The following is a 25950-nucleotide window of genomic DNA, read 5'->3' as shown; positions in this document are numbered from 1 at the left end:
GAAGAAGAAGAAGAAGAAGAAGAAGAAGAAGAAGAAGAAGAAGAAGCCCCTTTCTTTTCTTAACAAAGTTACAGCTTTTCCATCAGCAAAATCCAGATTAGATAGATTATAGAAATGAGTACTGTCATGGTTAAGACAAAATTATGATTTAAAATATATATATTTTTAATCATAATTTTGTCTTTTTGGATACAGTGAGAGAAACCCATTGAGCATCTGAGCTATTGCAATGATTGCCATCCTATTCTGTTTTAATCACAGATGGTTTCTAAACCTAGAAGTAACCATGCTCCCATGGTATGGTGCATACCATGGGAGAGGGATCGCCCACACTCCGAACCAGAAGGTGGCGCTGATGCAGCTGATGCACTGGCTGACAACCACAGTTAAACCCCACAAAGAAAAATAAAAACAAGAATACTTTTTAAAAGAAAAGAAACAACGCTTTGCTATAAAATGAAGAACACAAAACGGGAAATGAAAAACTTAACGCAGCACACTTGCACGTAGCGGTTTAGGTAACTAAACACTAGCGCTGTTGTGAAAATATCTGTTAGCATAATGTTGCTACGGAAGTTGACAAAGGGGCTCTATGAAAACAGCACGCAGTGTCGCGCTCCGCCCTCAGTCTCTCAGAGAGGAGGTGAAGGTACGAGCTCCTGCGGTCTGATTGCTGTCACTATGGCCCGTGTTGAAACATCCTCCAGCAGGCCGTACCACCTGGTTATCTTCGGAGCCTCGGGGTTCACGGGACAGTTTGTGGTGGAGGAGGTGGCCCGGACTGCGTCCGAGGGTCCGAAAGGGAACCTGAAGTGGGCCGTGGCAGGCAGGAGCAAGCAGAAACTGGAAAAAGTTCTGGAGCAGGCCGCCGGAGTCCTCAGTATGTATCTAACAATCCCATTAGTTGTGTATGTTGAAGCAGATTATTCTGCTACAGGGATAATTTATCAGTTAATTTGATTTTATTTGGTCAGCTGATGCAAGGATATTTTCATGTCAGTGTGTGAGCTGCAATTTTTATCAGATTTTCCAAAAATACTTTGCGTTTGCATTAACGTTAGGCAAAGGGAAATTGCTTAATTCTGACTCAGGATGACTTAACGTTATCTATCCAAGCTGAGCTCACTGATCAGTGATTAACTAGTTAAGCATGACTTTGACCCTAAACTGAACTCCAAAGTACAAGCGAGGTTGCAACAAAAGGTTAACAATTTAAATAAAGCAGATTATTATTATATTATTATTATTATTATAATTTTTTTAATATATATAAAATTATAATTTTTTATAATTATTATTAAGGATTGCAACTAATGATGCAGTCACATGAACTAATGATAATTATTTAATTAATCAATGATGCATGTGCTTACTTAGTCTAACACTTCAGCAAAAATAGTATTTTTAGAGTATATGCAGTACTATAGCAAGTACTCTTGTGCATTGCTGAAACTGTAAGTAGAAAATGGTTGATAAACCTACTTAAAACTATCAATGATTAATCAATCAAACTTTTAGGCAACATATTTTTCGATGATCAGCTTGGTTTCAACAGTAAGTATTTTATTTTATTACTCAGACAGAAATTAGGGCAGCAACTAATGATTAATGTCATTATTGCTTATAATGAATTGATTATTTTTTCAGTTTAATTGATATATTTGTCTATTTGATGGCAGAAAATTTTATTTTATTTAATTTTAATTACAGTTAACCAAAGAGTATGAGAGAAAACAACAGAGAAAAACGGGAAACTCTTTTTTGAGAAGCTGAATCCAACAAACATTTTGCCTTTTTGCTTGAAAAAAAACATCAAGCATATTTACTATATATATATATATATATATATATTTAGTATGCAAGTCATTTTCCATATTTACCATTTGTATCCATGCAACACTCTAAACATGGAAAATTTAAGTCCATCACAAGATCAAACAGGGAGCTATTCTGCTGTCATGACAGTAATGTGAGTTTCCAGAGGATTAGATAGTTATTTCGTTGTCCCCTCCTCTTCGGCTTTCCCTTCAGGGAGAGTACAACAGCTGATGGAACATACCTGCTCTCTGCGCAATCCATCCATGACAGCACACACACAGCTTGTCCAGTCATTCAGTGAAAAGAGAAAACTGCAGTTTGTCCACAAGCTCCAAACTGTTACAGTGGCTCATTTAAAAACAGCTTGTATCATATTTGCAAGTTCTGAGTTCTAGCATACAAAGTACATTTCATCCATAACACAGATTATCTGTGTTCTTGTAGCTTATTTTGTGGTGTTCCTCCATTATTTACAGTATACTCATTTTCACACAGGTTACTCATGTACTTACAAGCTGATGATACACAGAGCAACTTTTAGAGCAATGATGCTGGGCAATGTTCCCGTCAATGGTAATACGTAAAGATAACTACCGTAATCCCCTTCCCCTGACACTCACTTGCCCCGCCCCGCCGCTATCCGTTCAAAACATAGTCGGACTTGCCACCAGCAAGATTGCCCAGCAATATTATTTAAAAAGTTGCCCCGTGTGTCATCAGCTACATGTACTCATATATTCACACCTGAGAATCATGTGTGAGAAATGTACAGCAAGCATTTGGTTTGAAATATACTATAGCAGTGTTTTGTGTGCAGGTAAGCCTGAACTGAGGTCAGAAGTGGACATAATTGTGGCAGATGTAGAAGAGCCAGACTCCCTGGCAGCCATGTGCAAACAGGCTGTGATTGTTCTCAACTGTGTGGGGCCTGTAAGTAGATGAGTCCACAGTAATGTGTGTGCCTCTGTTTATTTTTCTTCAACACACACACACACAACTTGATCCAGCTCCTGACATTATCTAACAACCTTTTGGATGTTGGCATCTCCCTTTGGCATCAGTGTAGCTCAGCTTATCCCCATCTTTCTCTTCTCTCTCTTTCTCTTCTCTCTCTTTCTCTTCTCTCTCTTTCTCTCTCTCTCCCTCTCGCTCGCTCTCGCTTTCTCCCTCAGACACACACACACACACAGAGCATTCATTTAAACAATGAAGGCTACTGACTTGCTGCACACAATAAGTGGTACTGTGTTAAAGTCAGAATGGAAAGTAGGTTTCCAGCACTGCTTTGTGAAGTTTGCGTCCTGTGCATCATTCAGGTTCTTGTTTGAAACCAAATTCTTCCACAGCACTAACCACCACTGTTGCACACAGCAGCACTTGGCCAGCTTGTTTAAAACTGACACACACAGTTGAAGTCAAAGGTCATGGACCTGTATGAGCATTAATGTAATAAATCTGGTATTCCCAGGGTCAGAAAGACCACATAGTGTTCTGTAAACCACGTCTTGCATAGTCAAAAACGTACTTTGCTCTGCAAGTTGGTCTGTGGAATATAACTTGAGTCGGCCATGTACTGACGATTACGGTTATAGTGGCTTGTACTACCTTTTTGTCACCAGCCAGCGTGGAGACGGAGGGGGAGTTCAGACGCAAGTCAAACAAATTTCGAACAAATAATCCATGACAGAAAAAGTAGGAATTAATGTCCTGCTAAATATAACAGTGATAAGCTTTGCAGAGATGCCGGTGTGTGAGAATCAGTATAGATCCTATCCTAGAAAATAAAGCTTTCTAATAAAATTCTTTATTGTTTCATTATTCATACCTGAGCAACGTGTTCTTTGTCTGCCTAGGCTCACGAATCAGTCAGGGTCAAGAAACTGTTTGCTGCCGTCCTCACTCCGGCTTCCATTTGTAAATCCCCCCGTTCATGTAGACCTCACGTCGTTTTAAAGTAGGGGTTAAGTATCCTGTGGGCATCTACCGAGTAGCCTAACTAGCGGGGGGTGACAATGCATGTGTCAAACTGAAAAAATATACTAAATTGGCTCTAAGGACCACAGACAGAAATCCAACTCATTAGAATCACATGACTTGCATGTCGTATTTTAAAGACGGCACAATGAACAAGTTTAACAGGATTTGCCATGCCGAGAGCTGGGTTGTGCAGCTGCAGTGTGCGCCATAAAACACTATTGCAGTGTGTCTGTGTGGAAAGCCTGTGAGGGATCTTGTCTTGTTGCTGCACTAGCAACATTGGCGCCCCTGTGCGGATCGAGATCTGGGGGGATAAAGTGATAAGCATAGATACTAACCAGATTACATTTAAGACCCTACTCCTCACATTTAAAGCCCTCCACAACCTGGCACCTACCTACCTCTCTGACCTCCTCCGAGTACATGCCCCCTCCCGCTCCCTCCGCTCCTCCACTGCTGGTCTTTTTTTCCAGTGCGCCTCTCCACCATGGGAGTCATGCCTTTATCTGCTTGGCACCCAGGCTTTTGAATGCACTCCCCCCTCACATAACCGGCAGACACAGTTACCTCATTCATTAATCTCCTCAAAACACATCTTTTCTGTGATGCCTATAATCTTTAGACTTTTTAATTCATTACCTGTGTAACTTGTTTGTCCTCTTATTTTAGACTTATTTTAACTTGCACTGTTTGTATTATGCAATTCATTTAATTTCACCTTTTTATGACCAATGGAAAGTAAGATGTTTTGAAAGGCATCCTACAAATGAAATGTCTTATTAACAAGTGAAAATAAGTTGCAGGCAACTCCCTGTGTGGTGGGAGAGAGACCAGTTTGTCTACTCCAGGCTAACACAGGGATTTAGCAGGGACGGGAACTATCGCTGATTGGGGAATCAATCAAATTAGGAGACAAAGGAGGAAACATTTACACAGTTGTCATAAATGTGGGAAAGACATAATGCCTGAAGTACAGTTTTTATTATAACACAGAATAAACTTCAACTATGGGATGTGTTAGTCCGCAGCATTAGTAGGTGAGGATGTGTGAACATGGTGGTAAGTGTTGTGGTGTAAAAGTAAAGCAAACATTTAACAAAAACAAAAAGGTGCAGCTGCTGGCAGGTTAGACGAGAGAGAGCCAGCCAATCTAGAAGGTGGGGCTTTTATCTCTGGTGGAGAACTGGGCCCAGGTGTTCCAGATCCAGGTAGGGTCAGGTCCTCAAGCAGAAAACCACATGAATAGGTCACCACTGCAGTACTGACACAACACATACACCTAAAAGCCAAACACGGGCCGTCACACAGTGCATTAATTCATTTGTGTTTATTTATGTGTGTATAGTACAGGTTCTATGGTGAGCCAGTGGTCAAAGCCTGTGTGGAGAATGGAGCACACCATATTGACATCAGTGGAGAGCCTCAGGTATGTATGTTCAGAGTGCTGCTTAACTATAGTGTGTGCATACAGTAAGTCCACCCATCAACATTAATCATTACATACATACTGTAAGAGCATTAATTACAGGGCAGTAGTTGATGGTGTGACCTAAATCTTACACTTAAAGGGCCCATGTGTAGTTTTCAGTGGCCTCTAGTGGTGAGGTTTCAGATTGCAACTACTACATTTCGTGTGCTCTTATGTGCATAATGCTCGGTTAAACTCCCACACCAATGTTGCAGTAATATTTTTAGCAGCTTGACATTGAATTAATCCTTGCTCGTTACATGATAACAGTATACTGACTGCATTTAGCCGACATGATGGGTCAGCGTTGTGTATCTTTTGCCGGACAGGCTCAGCAATGTCAGCATAGCTAAAAGTTATAGAATGGTTATGAAAACGGTTAGTTAGCTAGACTGAATATTATGAATCAGATTGTTGCCACACTTTAGTATAGTAGTAACAGTTAGACCGCAGTAATTAACGTTACTGTAACTTACTGAATGTGTCTTCCACTGTGTGTTGTTGTCCTGCACCTTTATGCTGCATTATTGTATATTACATGGGTCATGTAAGTTAAAGCAACTGAGGCAGTGGAGAAGCTGTGTACCCGAGTATCAGTGAAAAGACAGTGAGTCTAAATTAGACGTAACAAATCAAACAACACCAGACCTATAATATTTTGTAGCTGGCTACCTCTGTCTTGCATCACTACAGGTTAGTATTAACAATATCATTCAAGTTTGCTTTTTACAGACATAATTTTTAAAAGACTAAAACACTTTGACACAGGATAGTAATATGGATCACATTAGTTGGTGAAGTAATGTGGCAAGCCATAATGTTCCAACTATAGTATTTTGCAACGGATAATGTAAGCAACTTCTTGGTGTAAGCCAACAAGCTAACGTTATCTAACGTTAAGCCTCCTTGGGTTTGTGAAAGGCGCTATATAAATCAAAGTTATTATTATTATCTAACTTGAACCAACAAAAGCAATAAATCACAATATATTTCATATGCTTTGCAGTAATGTTAGGTTGCTTGTCTAATAGGATGAAAGCCAACTCTGAGTCATGGAGAGACCTCCGCTTTGTTTTGAATATAAAAACTGACACAAACGCCTTTCCAGTGTTGTGCAGCACCTTTTTGTTGTTTTTTTTTTATCCTTACATGGAGTTTATGTTGGAGTGTGTGTTGAGCCAGTCACTTTTTAGTGTTAACGGACTCCATTTTGTTAGCTGTGATATTGTCGCTGTTGTTGTGCAGAATCATTAGGCAAGAGGCTTGGAGTACACATGAATGTCACAGCCTATGTAAACCAATGGATTTCGTGGAAAAACCCGACCCCATTTCTTCATACAGGCTGGGAACCAAGAAAGCCCACATATTGTTAATTTGGGTTACAACCCATTCACAAATAGGCAATAAAAAGTGATTAATTTCATAACAAAACTACTTGTAGCCCCTTCAACATGATAAATTGTTTAATTTAATAATGCAAGTTATTTAAATTAAACTAAAATACCTTCATCACACCAAGCCATTTCTGCCTTTCTGCATGCTCATTGTTGATAAAGTTCCAAAAAATCTGTTCAATTGAATACTTCATAAAAGAATAATTTATTCTTTAACAGCCACACTAAAACATGTGTTTCTGTTTGAGCTTGTAAACGTTTTGTGTGTTTCTGTCCGGCTGTATGCAGTTTCTGGAGAGCATGCAGCTGGAGTACAACAGCCCGGCAACTGAAAAAGGTGTGTACATCATAGGGAGCTGTGGATTCGACTCCATACCTGCAGATATGGGAGTCCTTTACACCAGGGACCAATTCAAGGGTATGTACATGTTGACACATACACATACACATACATACACACACACACACTTACACAGAGAAACACTGAAACCCCTCTGACGCTGACATGATGTGGACCATTCACTTTCTGTTACTGATGATTTATACATTGTCAGATTAGCTTCTGCCAAAACAGTGTGGGTGGGTGTGTGTGTTCATCCACAGGTACGCTGACTGCAGTGGAGAGCTTCCTGACTCTCAGCTCAGGAGCTGATGTAAGTAATTATATTACCAATAGGTCCATGCAGTGGACCAGCTGCACACTCATTGCTTATATTTATTTGGTATCACATATTTTTCTCCTTATATCAAATGTGTCTTGTTTTTTCCTCTCTCATTGTTTGTTCTCCTCTGTTCAATTCATGCTGTGTATCACTTTTTCCTCCACATTTTCTCCCTTTGTGTGTGTGTCCCTCGGTCTTCCTCTATCAGGGCGGATGTATCCACGATGGCACTTGGCAGTCGGCCGTCTACGGTTTGGCCGACAGCCACAAGCTCCAGAGTCTCAGGAGGAAGTTTAATCACAAGCCTCTCCCTACTGTTGGCTCTAAGCTTAAACGCAGGTACAAAGAGCAGTAATGCCTTTTAGCTTTTTCAAATAAATCAAATCCTTTGCTTCTCCTTAATGGCACTTACAAAGCCAGTTCATCAAACTCAGTAAATCAATATTATTATCATAAAATGTGAGGAGATGGTCATCAGCCAATAGAACTGATCTCCAAATTAATCTGTTGGGCTCTAAGGTTTAGGCAAGCTGATCCTTTTTTAATCATATTTCTGTGTGTGTGTGTGTGTGTGTGTGTGTGTGTGCGCGCGCATTTGTAGGGGAGCCTTGTTCTTCAGTAATGAGATCCAGCAGTATACGGTGCCCTTCATGGGCTCTGATCCCTCCGTTGTGAAGAGAAGTCAGCGCTTCTTAGTGGAGGAACATCAGGCCACACCAGTCAGTCTTTTTTTGCCTCTTTCTTCAAATCCTGAGTTTTCTTTACTCACACTTTCTTTGTGTTAGTTTACCTCTAATGAATCACTTTTAAAATTAACTATAAGTAATCTTCTTGTAGAGAAGCATCACAGAGACCAATCTGTGTCTAATTTCAGTTTAAGTATCACAGATGTCATCAATTATGATTTTAGGTTATTAGGCAAAGCTGGTTTTGAACTTGGCTGTGTTCATTTTGGATTTTCCAATCCAGTGAGCGTGTTAGGATTAATGACAAACAAGGAGAAATGCCTGCCCGCTATCTTTTATTTCTATTGGACGTGACATTTTGATGACAGACCGTAATCATCCTCTTCCACTTTTCTTTGAATAGTTTCTCATTAATATTAATTGCAGTGTCAAAATATAATTTTTTCTTTGGCAGGAGACATGTAGTGTTTGATAGTCTAACTTGTAGTCAAGAAAATCTTCATCTCACAGTCACGTTGGGTGGTGATGTTACTGACCTCACTTTCAACCTTAAGAGTTATCATGGTGTGCAGGTACACTTTTCAGCAGGCACCAACAGAGCGTGTATAATACACTGCCTCTGATATGTTTTTAGAGCATTAAATAATCTGTTATTGTTAACTTTAGGTTCAATATGGAGCGTATGCAGGTATAGGAGGTATCGGGAACATTATCAAGCTGATGTTTGCTGGCATGATGTTCTGGTTCTTGGTCAAATTCAGTTTTGGACGCAACCTGCTCATCAAGGTAAGCAAACAAGCCATAATACAATTTACAAATCACAACTGACTATAACTGAATATTCTACCTGTTACTGACACAAAGTGGTGATTATATCGTCTGTTGTTTGTACCGACCTTCCCAGCACCCAGAGTTCTTCTCCTTTGGACTCTTCTCCAAGGCCGGACCAAGTAGAAAGCAGGTAAAGTGTTTCACGGAAAAGAAGATATATCAGGACCTTCTTCTTATAAATAAAAACAAGATGCTGTGTTTTCTGTTAATGTGGTGTGTGTGTTTTTCCCATGTGTGTTAGATGGAGGCTTCATCTTTCCAGTTTGCCTTCTATGGAGACGGCTACACAGAGGGACAGGACCCCTCCCAAGGGAAACCTAACGGCAAGATCCGCACACTGGTTCAGGGACCAGGTAAGTGGAAATTGAAAATCCTACTATAATACAAGGTTTGGTCTTTGATGTAACAAAGAGTGAAAACAAAGATTCTTGGGTTTCCCTCAAAAAAATGTTTGTTTTTATTTGCTAATTAATGTGGCTTTAGGAGGGTAGATGATCATTTGGCAGCAGGATTATAAAATATTGTATTAAACCCTCAATGAATGCAAGAACAAAACATGATTATAGCTCATATCTGTAGAGTAAGATGAACATTAGCCATGTTAGTTGTGTTAAATGCTCACTTGTTTGTGTTCTGTCCAGGCTGTGTAATGAGGGAAATGAACCAAGGTACCCAGTCTGGCCTCTTCAACACCTTCCTCTATGTCTCTAATGGTTTATTTAATTCTGTCTCTGTCATTATTCAGAGTGTGGATATGTGGCCACACCCATTGCCATGGTACAGGCTGCTCTAACAGTCCTCAACGAGTCCACGGCCTTGCCCAAGAAGTGAGTTATCCACACCCCAGATCTACTGCCTGAACCTTGAAATGACGTACCACCCGATTACTAATGCAGCACACGACATGAACTGTTGAATGAACTTGCACAATTGTCATGCATCATCAGGACCCACCTGGAGAAATCAAATTCTGGTTGACTTTATGGTCAAGCACTTTATGGCTTCGGTTGTAAATATTTATGGTCTTTGATGTTACAAAAAGCTCAGGAAGAAATAATTGATTAGAAGCATTATTAGTATTATTAGACTGCACTGCGAGTTGACTGTATGTTATGAATAATGACTATCGGGTAGAGACGGGGCGAAAAGGAGGCGTCTTGTACTGTAATGATTCTGAGCTTATTAATGTGGGATCGCTATCACACACTATTTAATGGACTTAATGAACAGTAGACAGAGTGCAGGCACAGCATTTTAACAGCTTTTGATCTATTAATCAGGCAAAATACCCGTGCTGGCGTGCATATGTGTTACCATTGTTGAATATTTGCATAAATATATACATGGCTTATACAGATAAATTATAAGATTGCTTCCTGAACATATTTCACAATCAGCAGATGGATTTATTGGTAGTTTAGCTTTTGAAATACTGCTAAAATCACATATCTGCTATCATATCAGCTTGACAGCGGGCCAAAAGGCACCTTTTCAAGCAGTCTCTGTTCAGTTGTTTGGTCCGCACCAGAGTTCCATTGATAGCTTTCACATCAGCCCAAATGAAACGTACTAACCAGGCAAACAGACCTGAGTTCATTTTAACCAAACAAAACTGGGGGTGAGGTGTGAAAGTACACTTAGATTATTGGAAGTTCCCAGGTCCAGTCCACGTGTTTGGTTTTCCAGGTTTGATGAGAATGATATTTTTCAGTCCATCTTGCCAGTTCTTGTAAAATGGACCTTTAGTCTCAAAGACATTGGGTGATTGATAACCTGTGGTAAACCAGATGGAAATTTAATGTGTTTATGCTGTTTATTTTAATATAAAGACTAAAAGCAGGAGACATGGTAATGTGAAATAAAATCAAATGAAAGGTTCTTCCAGGAAGTGAGAGATGATTTTTTTGATCATCACAGAGTAGACTTAGCATGTGGCAAATATTGATACAGCATTGCTACTGTGCTGTTGAACATGTTTTATGCAAATTACTGCACAAGCTAGAGACGGTATTTATTTCTTTTTTTTTTTATACAGTTTAGTGGTTTTATGTCCATACATTCCATGAATATCACTTATTAAAGACTTGAGTAAGAAATTCATTTTGGTTTGAATTAAATTCTTATTTGTATCCTTCATTTTCAGGGGAGGAGTATATACTCCAGGAGCTGCCTTTGCAAAAACCACACTCATCGACCGCCTCCACAAACACGGCATCCAGTTCTCTGTCATCTAAAGTTTGTCCCCCTCTCTGATGCATTACTCCAAGTTTTTCTCAGCACTTACTAATATGCATCGTAACAAGAAGTTTCAGATTAAGTTCTAACACCATTTTTGATGGTACTTTCGGCGTTCAACCTTTTCATTTGGTCAGAAAACATGATCATTAAACTTCTGCTTGTTGGACAAATATTGTAGCTGGTATTTGGTTGGCTTTGTGTCTTTTAACACAGACATTTAAGAACAAAATTGTTAAATTGCAATTTATTCACTGCACAATCCGGTGATATAAGGGAAAACATGCGAATGGCTGTTTTGTCATACCAAAGATTAGTAAGTGACATTTTGAAATTAAATCATCTAACCGTGTACTCATCAAATGAACAAATTCTCTAATAATACTGTAGCCACAGCATCTGGATAAAAATAGTTAGATGTTGAAATCGGTGGTACAGATGTAGTGAACTGTACTAAAAACGTGGAGTGTTCTAAAAAAAAATAAATAAAACACTGACTTGGAAATACTGTCAGCTGTAAGTGTGTATGAAAAATGATCTTTAAATTGTTGTCCTTGTAACATACAGTAGCTTTATATGCACAAGGGCCTTACTCACTAAGTAGCACTCTCTTGGTAGCTGTAAACGTGTTGTTCTGGTTCAGTGGAGTAAAGCTGTCAACAGAAAATGAAGACCTGGTGTGTGTGTGTGTGTGTGTGCACGTCCATGCTTACCTTTGCTGGCCTGGCCTGCTTGCTAAAAATCCTGATTGCTTTGTTTTTGACAGTTAATAGTTCCACTAAATCATCCTACTTTCTTGACTCTTTATTTTTTTGTAGCTGAATGTTGCAACAATTCACCTATCCAACCGTTTGCTTCTGAGCCTTGTCAGAAAATGCATCCAGTGTGCACAAAACGGCATCAGTTTGTATGAAACTCAACAGATTTAGTGAAGTTGTTTAGTTGTGTTTCTGTGGCTTCTATAAACTGGAATAGTTTCATCCACAAAGATGATGTCGTTGATCTCAGTTCAGACGTGTTTTTAATGTTCGAGTGTTGTGCACGTGACGAGCTATGTTTTGGGGTTCTGTTTTCGTGTGCTTTGCTTTGTATGGGCTTCATAAATAAAGCTCTGCTAATAGAAATGTGTCACGTGTCTCTCATTATTAGTTTATGGAAACCGTAAAGAGCATAATGCATTTCCCGTCAAGTGGAGGAGATTTTCAAGATCGATGGTTTACATTTACAAAAACAAATTTAAGATCATGTAATCAAAGTCTCAGTGTCTTCACTTCCCTCTGCCGAATAGCTGGCACCAGAATTATTATTAGTTACTTATCTGTTGGAAAGTAAGTCGGGCCTTTATTTTGAAAATATTGATAGAATAAACAATATTAGTTATACAGTTATAAAAATGAGTCTTGATTGGCTGTAGAATTGTGAGCTTTGTGAAAATGTAGTATACATTTGTCTTGGACAAGGACAGAGGTGTTGAGCTACAAAGAGAAGTGACGTTGCAGTTAAATGACAGGAGCAGCACAGACGAGGCTGCTATAGAAGGAAGGAAGCACCAATGGAATTGCAATTTGTCAAGAAACTTCAAGCGTTTCCATCTCACGATTCACAAGGTGATGTTTTTCAAGCTGCTTACAGTCTCTGACCGTTGTGGATATTATACACCAACCTGAGGAACCAATGAATATTCTCTTTTCAACGGCTCTCTAAACAAAATGTAGGGGAGACCAGGGGCAATTGTAACACACTCAATTTCTGTGATGACACTTAATCTGCACATGCTCAAGTGGATTCTCTCTCTGGCTGTGGAAAAGGAGAAGGATCATTTCACTGAAAGTAACTTTTTGGATATACAGTATTTTTCTTCTGGTTTAGATGACTGCAAATTTTAACTTAGATACATTTTATCTCCAGGTCATAGATTAACAATTAACACTAACAAACTATGGTAATATAGTTGTGGCTAGCGGCATACAAGATTTAGATACTTTTGTTAGAAAATTTACATATTTCACTAAATATAAATGTAAAACTACATTAAAAATGGGTGTATTAATATAAACGGATTTGTTCTAGTATAAACTAATCAATAAATTAACATAGGCCAACATTCTTGCATTTAATTAAATATTATAGTCATATGCTTAAAACTCCCCCATGAACTTTTGAAAAATTTCTACAGATGTACAATTGAGAGTGTCCTGTCATACTGCTGTACAGTGTGGTACTCAAGCTGCACAGCAGAAGAAAGGAAGGATCTACAAAGGGTGGTGAAGACTGCTCAGTGGATTGTCGGTGCCCCTCTTCCCCTTCTGAACGACATCCACTCTAGCCGTCTTCTCAGACGTGCCAGGAACATCAATGGAAGCTCTTCACACACAGGTCACCATCTGTTTTGAAAACTTCCTTCTGGCAGGCTAAAGGTAATCAGAACAAGGACAAACCGCCTAAAGAACAGCTTTTTCCCAAGAGCTGTGGACATGCTGCTGCAATCTTGAATGTTCATCAGGTGATGCCAAACTGTGCTTAACACACTTAACACAATGAATACACTTTATCCAATTGCTGGACCAGTTAATTAGGTCTTAATGTTAACATTGCTGTTGCATTTGTTTTTAATGTATGTTTTATTGCTTCATTTTATTATTTTATGCAAGCCTTTTATGGCGTATTTATTTATTTATAGAAACTGCTAAGTTCAGTGGTTTGCTCTAAACTGCATTTCGTTGTGTTTTATGTGCAATGACAATAAAGTCTCTATCTATCTATCTATCTAGTCCTGTTCTTATAAGTGAAAATATATCAATTGTATTATTAATTAGTGCACATATATATATGTTTTTCTATCAAAAGATGACTTGTGTAGCTCAAGTAGTCTGTGAGTTATTAAGGAAAATCTATTAAAATGTTACAATTGCCCCCAGTCTCCCCTACATCATGCTGCAAGATGACGCAGATACTGTCCATCCTCCTGCTCAGTAACTTTGTGGCGTGCCTCCCAGCAAATCTATGGGTAGTTTGGCTCATTTTTTATGAAACCAGGGAGCTGTTGGATTCAGAAATCTATCTCCGAAGGCTGGCTATTTGTGAGATACTTCACTGTTTGGGACTGCCAGTACAGCTTTGAACATGTCATTATTGCCTTGCAACCCTGTTGGCAATACAGTAGTTTCTAGTGTGGGTAGGCCAGGCCTTGTTCCAAAGCTGCAGTGGTCCACCCTTTAATCCTCATCAGGTAAATGTTTAAACTGATTTTCTACAACTCTTAAAGACAGACATGTCATATTTACTGAACTAAACGACCTCACTATCTTCCGTCTCTTCGGTTCCTCCGTGTTGAATCAACAGATGTAAATGTTTTCATTGAGTAGTAATCCACCGCTGTAGGTCAAATAGTTGTTCAAGATGACAGTGGCATCTAGTGTTTAAGCTAAGATGTGCACAGACACTGAAATGTATTAGACATAAGCTAAAGTCATATTCTTGTTTATTTTTATAAGTTAACCGCAGGCCATTTAAAATCGGGCAGTGGGCCGCAGTTGGCCTGCAGGCCATAGTGTGGCCACCCCTGTTCTATCCACAAAATAATGACAACAGTGATAACACCACCTTTTCTATGACAGAGTTGTATAAGATAAAGAAGACATGGGTTCATAATAGATACTCTTAACTAGATTTAACCTAAAAGACCTGACCTTTCGTATTGGTGCTATAACCAATGACTTGTGCTTAAAGGAGTCCATCATCTTAAAAAAGTGGCTTGTCCATAACCTCGTTTTTATGTCTGACTTCAAAGTGAGGTTATAGGTATCAGCAAGTCACACATAAATAACCTTCAACATGACAGTAAATACAATCCAAATAAAACTCTAGATTTATTAACAAAATTCAAATATTTATTCATAAAAATACAGTTATCTCCTGTACAACACAGACAGCACATTGTTCATGACAATAAATTGCAGGAAGGTGAATTATTTTCCCCTTTGGGGTTAATCATGTAATTTGCACAAGTTGTTGCTACATACTTCAGTGCCACCTCACTTGCACTAATATATATGTATTCATTGTTTTCATTCTGTATTTTGGCCAAAAAGGTAGGTCTGCAGTCAGACCATGAGAACACCTCATGGCCCTATGACATCTGGTACAGCAACCTTTACACAAGGCAAAGCCCACTCTGTCCCTCTCCTGCTATCATGTCTTTGACAATCACAGTGTATTATGTTTGCTATTTGATCTACATTCCGTTCCACAATGTTTGTTGTTTATACGGTCTCTTGGTTCAGCAGCTGGTGAGAGTAGATGGCATCTTCATAATGGTATTTCTCTGCTATAGCCATAATGGAGTCATTGCACCTGATTCGACTCAAGATCTGCAGCACTTCAACCACAGCAGACCTGCAGTAGGAAGGGACACATAAATCTGGATTAGAGGATTACAGTTGTTATAAATGTATGAAGAGTTATAAAGATAACCACTAAATAAACTAAAATGTAAGTCACATTTTGCCACTTGGAATGTTGAGAAGCTACAGATGTCATATGATTGGGGAATAGGGAGGCAATTTGTTCAGCACAAACACAGAGCCTATATAAATAAACTGAAGAATTTTACTTTAAAAGGCAATCCAAAAAAAATGAATACTTTGGCAGCTGCTTGGTTGTTAAAAAGGTTGATGACGATAGATTAAGACATTTTAAATTCACTGTGACTATGTTGACCTTACAGCTGTGGAAATGTGTTGTTTGTACTACCTGGTGTTTGGATCCTCCGGAGGCTGCTTTTTGCAGATGGTATGAACTTTCTGAACTAGGTGGTTTCTAAAATTCTGGAGCTGAGGCAAACAGGCATTCTCTCCTTTGAGCCAAGAGAGCGGCAGACTATCTGCTATCTGGAGATCAAGAGAGAGAAGTAGTGTGAGATTAAGCAAGAGAACATGAGGGACACAACAACAGACCATCAAGATCAACTGCACAGACACCAAAATTACACACATTCCACATAAAAAATGTAAAGACCTTTCTGCAAGCGTGGACAGCATCGTTACACAGTGTCTGACTGCACAGGGTGATCATCAGGTATCTGTTCAGCAGTTTGTCCAACATCAGTTCTTTTAATGCAGACTCAGGAAGCAGCAAATCCCATTTTCCCATGTTACCTAGTAGCTAATATAAACACAAAACAACTCTAATTAACAAACAGCATCCTGGAACACTGAAATGATAAAAGGTACACAAGAGTTTTTAAAAAAAGCATTTCTTAGTGAGCAGTACTTTTATGGCCGTCCAGAACTGTTGATCCCTGAAGCGACAATGAGGTGATGACCTCTCTTCTAGAAATCTGGATAGAAACACAAACAGCATAAATAATATATTGAAATGACAACTAACGCCAAGTAATTTGACACCATTTTGACTGATCTGACTTCACTGAAAAGTGATTAATCGATTAACAGAATAGTTGGCAATTTAATAGTTTACATCTAATCGACTAATCGTTGCAGCTCTAATCATGTCAACTGTGGCCTCTGCTCTGTGTGTAGCTCAGCCCTGCCTTCAGCTCTTTATACATACATGACAGGCAGAGATCAGAGGAGAGAGACAGAGACAGCAATGTAACCTGGTCACTATGTTTTTATAGAGCCCTGACCTCACACCCAGTGCGCCTCCCAAAGGTTCACGCCCAATAACGTCCCCAAACACAGCAAGAAAATAGATGGGTAGGTAGAGAGTGAAATTGTGTTTTGTAACTCCCTTTCGCTACATAGCAGACAATATTACATTAATACAGAATCAGTTATAAAGAAAATGGTAAACGAAATAAAATAATGAAATAAAGAAATTAACTAAATATACAGGCAGAGGGCTAGGTCTCGGCAGACACAGATACCGCCACAGACTTCTAGTTGGTCATAAGTGATGACTGAGAGAGATTCTTTTTGTATGAATCTATACATAATCCCTCCCTCCCTTACTTATTATGCCGTTAATGTTATAAAATGAGAGAAGCAAGAAAAGAAACTGACTTTTTGGGGTACAGAGGGATGAAGACATCTTCATCTACACAGCTCCTCAGTCGGCCAATCACGGCCTCCAAGAATGCCTGCATGGGACATAAATACACATCGTTAACACAAATGTGTTCATATACTGTATGTTTTTATATACACACACATAGACTATGTTAACATTTTTCATCATTGTGTCAACTATATATATATATATATGCATATTGAGTTATTGTTGGCTTTACCTTGACCGGTTTAGTCTGCTCCCCTTCAAAGATGGAAAAGTCCTCCTTCAGTCTGTGACAAACGTCAGACAGACAGACTGACTGATGGCGGGACATGGGATCCCACACCAGCTCCACATAGGCTATGCAAAGAGAGAGCAAAGACGACAGGGAGGATGTGATGTTTCTGTAGTTTGACACATCTGTGGTCTTAAACAGAGTGATGAGTTGAAGGCTAGTGTGTTGAGGGATTGTTGTGGGGTAGGTGGGGGATATCAAAAATGACAAATCACTCAGAAGAACTGGATGCTAGCCTGCTTTTCATTGTGGAGAAGCACCCTGCAACTGGAGCAGGCGGTGGAAGAACAGGATGCGGAGAGAATGAGGAACATTTTGTCCATGGAGAGAAAGGTCAGAATTGAAGGAACAGGTACAGCAAGTCGTAAAAATGACTTTTCTTTCCTCCAGGAAGTCATGTACAGCCTTGTCTTTAAGCCTTGTAAGACTACAATGAGTAAACTGAAATTCCTGGCCTGGATAGTTTTTTCTACAAAAAGTGTCATTTTTCAGTTCATAAAAATACAGCTCCTTCTCTTGCATTTTAACGCATCAAACTTATTGAAATTATTTTACTCATTTTAAGGTTGGTGGATGAATAGATAAGTGTATCAATGAGAGTAGGAAAAGTCACAGAGCATGCATAAGTGAGTCTGTGTGTGTTACCTGTTATTTTGGGTAGGACCGTCTTTTCTATGACATTAGACAATGTCTGTCTGTCTGTGTGCTCCAGCTCTTCATGGCCATGACCATGACAAAAAGTCTCCACTGCCGTAAACCATGGGAGGTTTTCAAAGTCCCCGCTATCATCCTGAAACACACACAAATTACGGTGTACACAATTTAGGGTTAAACGATGTCTACAATCGGGGGGGGACTGTCAGAGTGTGGGGAGAAGAGAATTCCAAGGCAGGTGCAAAGCATACTTACAAACAATAATAAGAATGTTCGTCGTTATTAAAAGCTGCTTTCACAGGGTGGTATAATGTGAAAATTTGACTTTTTTTTTGCTAGGGGGGCGGGGGTTTAACAATCACGATGCCAGCTCAACATCGTGGTGTCTGTCAGCCATCAGCAATAGACGATGGCATCAACCCTAGTACACATGATGTCATAGGTTGTGTGATAGCATGTATGTAAGAGCTGGTCTCTGTGTTTGTGTCCACATGTACCTTTAGTGGGTTCCACGCCAGTAGCTGAAGTCTTATGATGGGGTTCAACAACTTGGGCAGACATAGAGAGATGTAGGCACTGTGGTAAGAGTCGGAGTAAGATCCTCTCCATTCTTCAAAGCGGGACAGAACTTTCTTAACATCGCAGAACTCATCCTGGACATCCGAAAACACTGCCTGGGATCTCAACAGGATATCAGCTGAAGTTGGAGCAGAGGGGGGAGGGAAAGACAGTCAGACAAGAGCAACAAAGAGACCACTTCAGCCTGGACATAATTAGGTAAGATTTTTAACATAGAAAGTGAAAGAGTAAGAGGGAAAAGAGAAAGCTGCAGTACGGACTTATATTGCAGCCTGGCAGAATTTACTGTATCACACTTTATAGTGTTAAAGCTGTACTGTTAAAACAAAAACCTGGTCTACAAGTTTAGTTTAACAGTTATGATAGTTACTGATAGTTTTGTTTTCTAATCCCTATGCACCGTTTTTTTTGCAAAAGAAAAAGAAACAGTATTTTAAGAGTTGGGGAGCTGGACAGATTAAATTCCATTTCACCTTTCTTCTTCTGCAGCTGCTCCTCTTCTTCTGTTGAAAGCTGTGTGTCTTCAGGTATATCAAAATCTTCCTCAGCTTTAACACCAGTGTCTACCTCGCTGCAACATGTCAGATGCAGGATTATATTAAAATTTATTTTGCGAGCAGTTGTTTATGTAAAGAATATACGTAATGTAATATATGAAAGAAGAAAATGAAAAATATTTATCTTGATATTTTTAATCACACTCACCCTTGAGTTTCTGTTCCATTGCTTGAGTTTTCACTTTCTGCATCTAAAAAAGTGGGATGAGAAAAATCCAGTTAATGTAAGTGTTCCTTCTGGAGATTATTTTGAAACATATTATACAGTTACAGCTTTATGACAAACACACATACAGACACATGGACACCCAGATGCTACTTACAGCTGAGCTGCTGCAGGCGGCCAGCCTGCTCCTTGATCCTCTGTCGTCTCTGCGCCAACAGCACTTCCGTCTGGTCAGATAGCAGAGCATGCAACTCCAGTTCCAGTGAGTTGATCTCAACAACCTGTCAACAGTCAATAAATGATCCTCAGTCAGCAAATTATCATCATGTATGAACAGTATTTCTGCAACATCCAGCTGTTTTTATATTTTTGCCCAGAAGTAGAGCCAAAACTGTTCTATACAAGCTGTCTGATCATACCCTAACCCTAACCCCAAAGACATTATGTAAAATGTAACGATAACTTTATCATTAGACATGGTATGCATACATCTAGGGATGGGGGTCGTTAATTTTTATTGATATTGATACCCTTATTGAGACTGCTTAACGATCCGATTCTTTATCGATACCACTATCAATACTTTACTATTATTTAGTGATGATTTATTTGGTAAGACCAGACCCAACGGGCATGAGGTAGGCCTCCACGGTATGAGGAAAATATTCATGTGCGATAACGTTATATATTGAGATGACATATCACTTGCAATAAATAAACATATATTAAAGTGTATATATTAATTGCCTGGTTGTTTTTAATTTAATATTTTAATTACAGCTAAATGTTGTTTCTAGAGCAGCAACATTAATGTTTAGGACAGCAAAGTAACTCAATAACTATCTGACATCACAAGCAGTGAGTGACGTTCAGAAAGAACAACATCAGTCTGTATCAGTCCCTCCTCCTCTCTCGCTGGCTGCAGGTAACGTTACCAGGTAGAAGGAGGAGCAGCTGGTTTGTCTCAGCCAGCAGCTGATATTTTAAGACTACAGACCAGTCAGTTCTCCAGACAGCTTTCTATTTAGCTTGTTTTTAACATTTGGCTAATGCCAAGCTAGCGTTAGCTAGACATAAGACATACAGGATGAGATACTGAGGACAGAGATGATTAAATTATCCATTTCTACATGTTTAACGTTACCTTACAGACAGGTGTATTGAGAAAGTATTGTATTTTTACTTGCGAAGGTTTTATTGCACGTACTTACAGTAACGAGCGTAGCTGTTATCAACTAACGTCACAGTAGTTTGGAGCTTAACCCTCACCGTATTCTACCGCAGCCTCTCGCTCTGCTGCCGCTGTGTGTGTGTGTGTGTGTGTGTGTGTGTGTGTGTGTGTGTAGGAGCCGACAGAGAGCAGGCAGAGACTGCAGCCTGATGATTTTCTTATCCACTGCGTTGCAAAATAAAACCGAATTGACGCTCGAGACATAACATTATATCATAGGACCCACAAGTCTCTATAGCAGTATTGATAAGCTCGAACCTTATTGATTTTCGGGTTTTGAGAAATTTTGGAACCAGGTCCTTTTGGAACCGGGTCTCGATCCCCATCCCTACATACATCCAATGACCAGTCACACCAGATAAAATTATTGAACCACCATTTCATCACATTAGGCCACTAGGACCTGACGCCTGCCAACCAGTTGTAAAACTTATTGTTGGTCCCTGCACCCTTCTCTCACAGACACTCTACTATTTAATATACATCCTCATATTGGAAAGGTACAATATTATATATTAACTGTGTGAATTATTTGATATATTTGCTTTTATATCATAGTTACATCACAGTGGGAATTAACTGAAAAGATTTACTGAATTCTGACCTTCTCCCGTAGACACTCCACCAGGTTGTGGACATACAGGGTCATGGCCCTGTAAAACCTCAACTGCTTCTCTGAGGAACTTTCCTCCAGAGTCTCCACAGAGATTTTAGCGCTCTCAACGTCGGCCTCCATCCTCCTCAGCTCTGCCTGCCGTGCTCTGTGCACCTCCTTCAGGGAGTCTAGTCTACAAAGAGAGAAAAATGAGAAAGCGATGCAAAGTGAGGTTTTGTGTATGTTTGATTACAACACATGTGCTTTATAAAAAAAAAAAGACACCAGAAAAATATTGTTATAATATTGTTATATAAATATTGAGGCACATCAGAATAATATTTGATTCATGAATGTATCGCTATTATGTCAAAGTGATGATGTGATATGAAATTAAGGCAAATAAAAGCTAAAAGAAACGTACAGTCCAGTGATCCTCTTCTTGACCATTGAGACACTGATGTGAGGAAGATTCTTTGGGATTTTAACCCCTGTTGATCTCTTTTGTCTTTGCCGGTCTCTCCTGTTGCTGCTGCTGCTGCTGTAGCTGCTGCATTCACTGCCAGATGGGCTCTGAGGACAAGAAAATAGGAGGATCAAGGATGTCAAAGCTGCAGTGCAAAGGGGAGTAGCTACACTGATGGAAGGCTTCAGTCTTCAGAAAAGGAGGCTGTTCTGCTATTTGAGAAATCATACCAGAAAGAGAGAGCAAAACATTTAGGAAAAAAAATAACTTAAGAAAATATGGAAAAAAGAGAAGAGGGCTGCCTCAATCTCTTCCTACCTGTTCTCTTGGCCGTCTCTTGATTCCTTTCCCAATTTGGGTCTCCTCCCAAAGTTCCTGCTCATCAGTCCCTGAGAGACTGCCATCACTTTCTCCTAGATTGCATACAAAATAGTATACTTCACAATCCTAAAAATTTGGGGCAAAACCTCTTCACACCCCATCTCCCTCCCTTGCATACCAAATTTCTCAGCAATCCTCTCCCTGATGCTCTTCAATCGTGGGGCGAACTCGATTCTTCTCTCATGATCATCTGGCTCATCATCATCATCCTCAGCTCTGTCGTCTTCGCTGTCCCTGCTATAGTGATCCGGGGTGCTACCAGCGGAGCTGTGGCCATCTCTACCAAGGGAAATGAACTCTTTCTGGGCTCGGTTAGTGCGACGCTGCCTCCTGGCTGCCTTGATCTCTTCAGCATTAGGGATAACTACTGTAAAGACAAATCAACATACACACAAGAAGAAACACACCGTTTGTTGTAAGAAATAACAGAAGTCTGTAACAACAGAAAGTTGGCTTCTTTACACTGCTGGAAATGGTGCAAAATATGTATCCTATGTGTTTGTCTCACTAGAAGTAATAACAGGACATTAAATGTATACTGAAAATATAAATAAATTAAAATATTGTTAATATTGTATTTTAAGTGTTGAGCAAGCACAGATATCTATCTCTCTCATATATATATATATATATATATACACATACATATACACACACACACACACACACACACACACATACATACATACATACATACATACACACACACACACACACACACACACACAGCTTAAGTCTTATATTACCAATGTAACATCAAACATATTTATTACACACATTGTAAATAGTATACACCCACAGGCACACATACCTGGTTTAGTAACAGAGCGGCTAGAGTCTGATGTTGAGCTAGCTGAGGGTGAAAAAGCACCACCTTTATCACTGTCATTGTCATCATCCTCGCCATCATCGTCATCGTCATCATTGTGGAGCAGAGCATGTGGTGAAGCGTGACTGTCATAATCTTGCTGGGAAGAACAAGATGGTGCTGGCGCTGGGAGAGAGGAGAGGGAGATATGCCAATGCAATGCAGAAAATATGAATTGATAAATAGGTTAGTTGCCAAAACGGACTACAACTACTTGTATTTTATCAATATATATGATCAGTTTCCAGTTTATTAGTTAAACTGATTGGTGTTCTAATATTTAGTCTGCCCTCATTTATTTAAATGAGGTTGATTTAATGTCAGAAACATCTCTCAGTATAACACAACAATTTCAACAGCACCACAAACTACAACATCCAAGATTAAATTAAAACTGAATCAACACCTCTCTAAAACAGTTTCAACAAAAATTGAAAATTATATATCCACCATAAAGATGGGATTTATTGCAGGGCTGTTGTAGTGTTAGCTGTAGTGTAGCTAGGTGTACATAAAACGCTGGAACCTGACATGTATTTAGTGTTTGTATACAGGATATAAGAATACATAAGAATTGTGTACGTTTATTAGACCTGTAAGTGTGTAAGGGTCATGAGTGTTTCTAACATGATCCAGTGATCCAACCTGTGCTGTGGGTGGTCTTGGCAGGTGAAGCCTCCTTCCTCTTTACTTGGAACAGCACTGCTTTATCGGAGGATTTCTTCAGTTTAAATGTTGGCTCCTCAGCTATGACAGTAAAAAGAAAACAAGAGATCCATGAGGAAAAACTTGCTGTTGAGCCCATATTTAACCCTCACACACTTGCGGTGAACCTGGGACCCTTGGGGCCCCTGTGAGTCTGGGTTCCTGCTGGGAAGTTGACACTACTACTACAAATTACCATTCCTGTTGGAAATTTCAGGCAAATTAATTTCATGCATCCCTTCCCTCTTGAGTTCTTCTACAGCTGTTGTTGGGACTAAACGTCTGACTGGGGTCTATCTTTGAAAATATTGACATTAAAACGCCACATTTACCTTCTTTGTCGTCAGAGAAACTGAGGATGGAGTTTGTTTTCTTCTTAATCCGATCTTTCTCCCTCTCTTCTGTTTCTTCACTCGCTTCCAACGTCTCCCCGTCCTCTCCTTCACTGCTGTCCGGCTTGGGAGGCGTCGCTTCCCGCTTGGAGTTGCAAGAGATGCCGCGGCCCTGGGTCAGTTTGGACGGTTTGTTTACCACAGCTGGAGCTTTCTCGTTTCCCTCTCCATCTCCGCTGTTCTTCTGCTCGTCCTCCTCGTCGCTGGAGTTCTCCTTTCTCCGTCGAAAGTTCCTCCGGGGCTTTTTATTGAACATTTCAGCTCCACTAGCACGGAGCTAGCTAGAAACCGGGTAGTAAACCGTAGTGCCTCACGTCAAAGTCGCCAAATGTAACGTAAAGCAGCCGCAATGCACCATGGGCTATGTAGTGAACATATAGTGGCTACCCCCGTAGGCTAACCAAACTGTCAAAAAATAATTAGGCAACTTTAATATTACACTCTTAAGATTTTTAAACGGTATTATCAGTCAAATCATCTTAACACGTGGAATTAAACTGTGATGTAGGACCTACAATGTATCAGTTAGTCAATCCTTACAGGTGTTATGCCGAGTTTTGCCTGCCTGCCGAGAATTGCATGCACCTCCAAATACTGCTTTTAAACGCTAATAATATTCTTTGTGGGGTCCATCAATGGTGTTAAATGATTCGAAGTATATATTTTATGAACGTCTAGAGTCTTTAATATTTTAATACACTTAGTAGAAGTACCATTACTTGACATTCACTAAATATATGTGGGGATAACGCCGTTTGATCAATGAGCACAGCCAAGTGTCTGAAGAGGACCTAAAGAGGTGGATGCATAATTCGGCAGATCAAATTTTGTAGGCTACCTGCCGAGATTTGCATCCACCTCTTTTCGCAGCATAAATGACCGTTATCACCCGCGGGGTGCACGCAGTTCTCGGCAGGCAGGCAGAATGTGGCACAACACCGGGACCACCTGTGGAGACCACCATTCTACTATAGCCTACTCTTCAGGAGAAATTAATAATGTATGACTGTTGGCGGCTCGGGAGATTATTTGTGGTAAAATCATAGACTGTGTAAGGTAAAATGTCAGCCAAAATTAGTGGAGTTGAGAGCTAGCTGTCTCACTTCAGAGCACTGTGTAGGTAACTGAAGTCAATATAAGACTTATTAAAAGAAAGATTAAAAAGAAACAAAGTGTAGCGCTTATGTAGCCCTCTCTTATCTCTGTCCCATCATTTGTTCTCCCTGTCCATCTGTTCAACTTGCATGTCTCCTTGTCTCTCCTCCCACTCAGCGGACGGTCGGACGTTAACACACCGCCACCGCTCACTCGTCGTCAGCCATGTTGTTGGTGTGACACATCGAACTGTCAGCAACAGGTTCTCTAGGGAGTAACCCTGCTAAACTTTAACATTTGCGCCAATAAATATTACTCTTTTTGGACAATAAACCTCTACAAAGTGTCTGGGAAGGCGTCTAGAAGTGGTGGACGATAACTTCAGGCCTCCCAAGAGCTCGGAAGTTGATGTTTTTTGGTCGTGGAGACAGAGGTACGAAACTGCTTATCTAAGCACGAGTGTAAGTTTGATATTGTTGTGGTAATGTTTCTTTAGATGACTGTTAGGTTTCACATACGTTTTTGGACTATAAATACGTTTGCCTGTTTGTTTGGTTTGTCTTCTTTGATTCAGAAATAGTAAATCTATCTTTTAAGAGGGAGTGCTGCTTCTCTGCTGCTCTCTCCTTTAAGTTAAACAACCAGGGATGGGAGTTAGGTTAGCTAGCTGAGTCATTTCATTAGAAATGAGGTATATCGATACCTTGACACGGGTTATTCATTGGTACCTCTGTAAGGCCAGCGTCTAGTTAGGCAGATTTGCAGCAAAGATTCCTAAATTCCTCTCGGTTGAAACTAGTTGTGCAGGTTGCGTGCAGGTATCAGACTGGTTTGTGACAAGTGTTCAGGGAGTGTTGCACAGTTTATCTTACAGACATACAGA

General features: G+C 39.8%; 3 protein-coding genes and 1 long non-coding RNA gene across 6 annotated transcripts in view; 3 read left to right on the top strand and 1 right to left on the bottom strand.

Annotated features, from left to right (window-relative positions):
* The first annotated feature begins 462 nt into the window (after positions 1 to 462).
* Positions 463 to 12195, top strand: LOC123958869 (saccharopine dehydrogenase-like oxidoreductase). Its single transcript, XM_046032567.1, has 12 exons — positions 463 to 880; positions 2636 to 2748; positions 5141 to 5221; positions 6946 to 7075; positions 7261 to 7310; positions 7528 to 7658; positions 7921 to 8038; positions 8672 to 8791; positions 8910 to 8966; positions 9078 to 9189; positions 9582 to 9663; positions 10980 to 12195. Exons 1-12 carry the CDS (start codon positions 562 to 564, stop codon positions 11068 to 11070), a joined length of 1404 nt encoding a protein of 467 aa, XP_045888523.1. The 5' UTR covers positions 463 to 561; the 3' UTR covers positions 11071 to 12195.
* A 2744-nt stretch (positions 12196 to 14939) lies between these two features.
* gcfc2 (GC-rich sequence DNA-binding factor 2) lies at positions 14940 to 24407 on the bottom strand. The gene is made up of 18 exons (XM_046031860.1): positions 23913 to 24407; positions 23521 to 23622; positions 22819 to 23001; positions 22126 to 22374; positions 21945 to 22039; positions 21585 to 21733; positions 21170 to 21353; positions 19492 to 19615; positions 19317 to 19359; positions 19085 to 19182; positions 18530 to 18729; positions 18024 to 18168; positions 17322 to 17443; positions 17095 to 17171; positions 16343 to 16409; positions 16088 to 16234; positions 15824 to 15960; positions 14940 to 15466 (listed from the first exon to the last, which is right to left on the bottom strand). Exons 1-18 carry the CDS (start codon positions 24226 to 24228, stop codon positions 15334 to 15336), a joined length of 2571 nt encoding a protein of 856 aa, XP_045887816.1. The 5' UTR covers positions 24229 to 24407; the 3' UTR covers positions 14940 to 15333.
* On the top strand, positions 21175 to 22584 carry LOC123958496. Its single transcript, XR_006822085.1, has 2 exons — positions 21175 to 21387; positions 21708 to 22584. It is a non-coding gene; the product is annotated as an uncharacterized LOC123958496 (long non-coding RNA).
* An 827-nt stretch (positions 24408 to 25234) lies between the features above and the next one.
* Positions 25235 to 25950, top strand: part of itsn2b (intersectin 2b) — a 39333-nt gene continuing 38617 nt past the window's right edge. The window contains exon 1 of one of the 3 annotated variants that reach the window (XM_046031859.1): positions 25235 to 25500. The gene's annotated coding sequence lies outside the window, so the exon portion shown is untranslated. Of the gene's footprint in view, positions 25529 to 25950 lie in introns of all 3 variants that reach the window. The other 2 variants (XM_046031857.1, XM_046031858.1) reach the window with 2 other exon arrangements.

The sequence above is a fragment of the Micropterus dolomieu genome, linkage group LG20 (genome assembly GCF_021292245.1).
Source record: "Micropterus dolomieu isolate WLL.071019.BEF.003 ecotype Adirondacks linkage group LG20, ASM2129224v1, whole genome shotgun sequence".
In the NCBI taxonomy this organism is placed as follows: domain Eukaryota; kingdom Metazoa; phylum Chordata; class Actinopteri; order Centrarchiformes; family Centrarchidae; genus Micropterus; species Micropterus dolomieu.
Note: the sequence above shows the minus strand (reverse complement) of the source record. Positions and strands in the feature narration are given on the sequence as shown.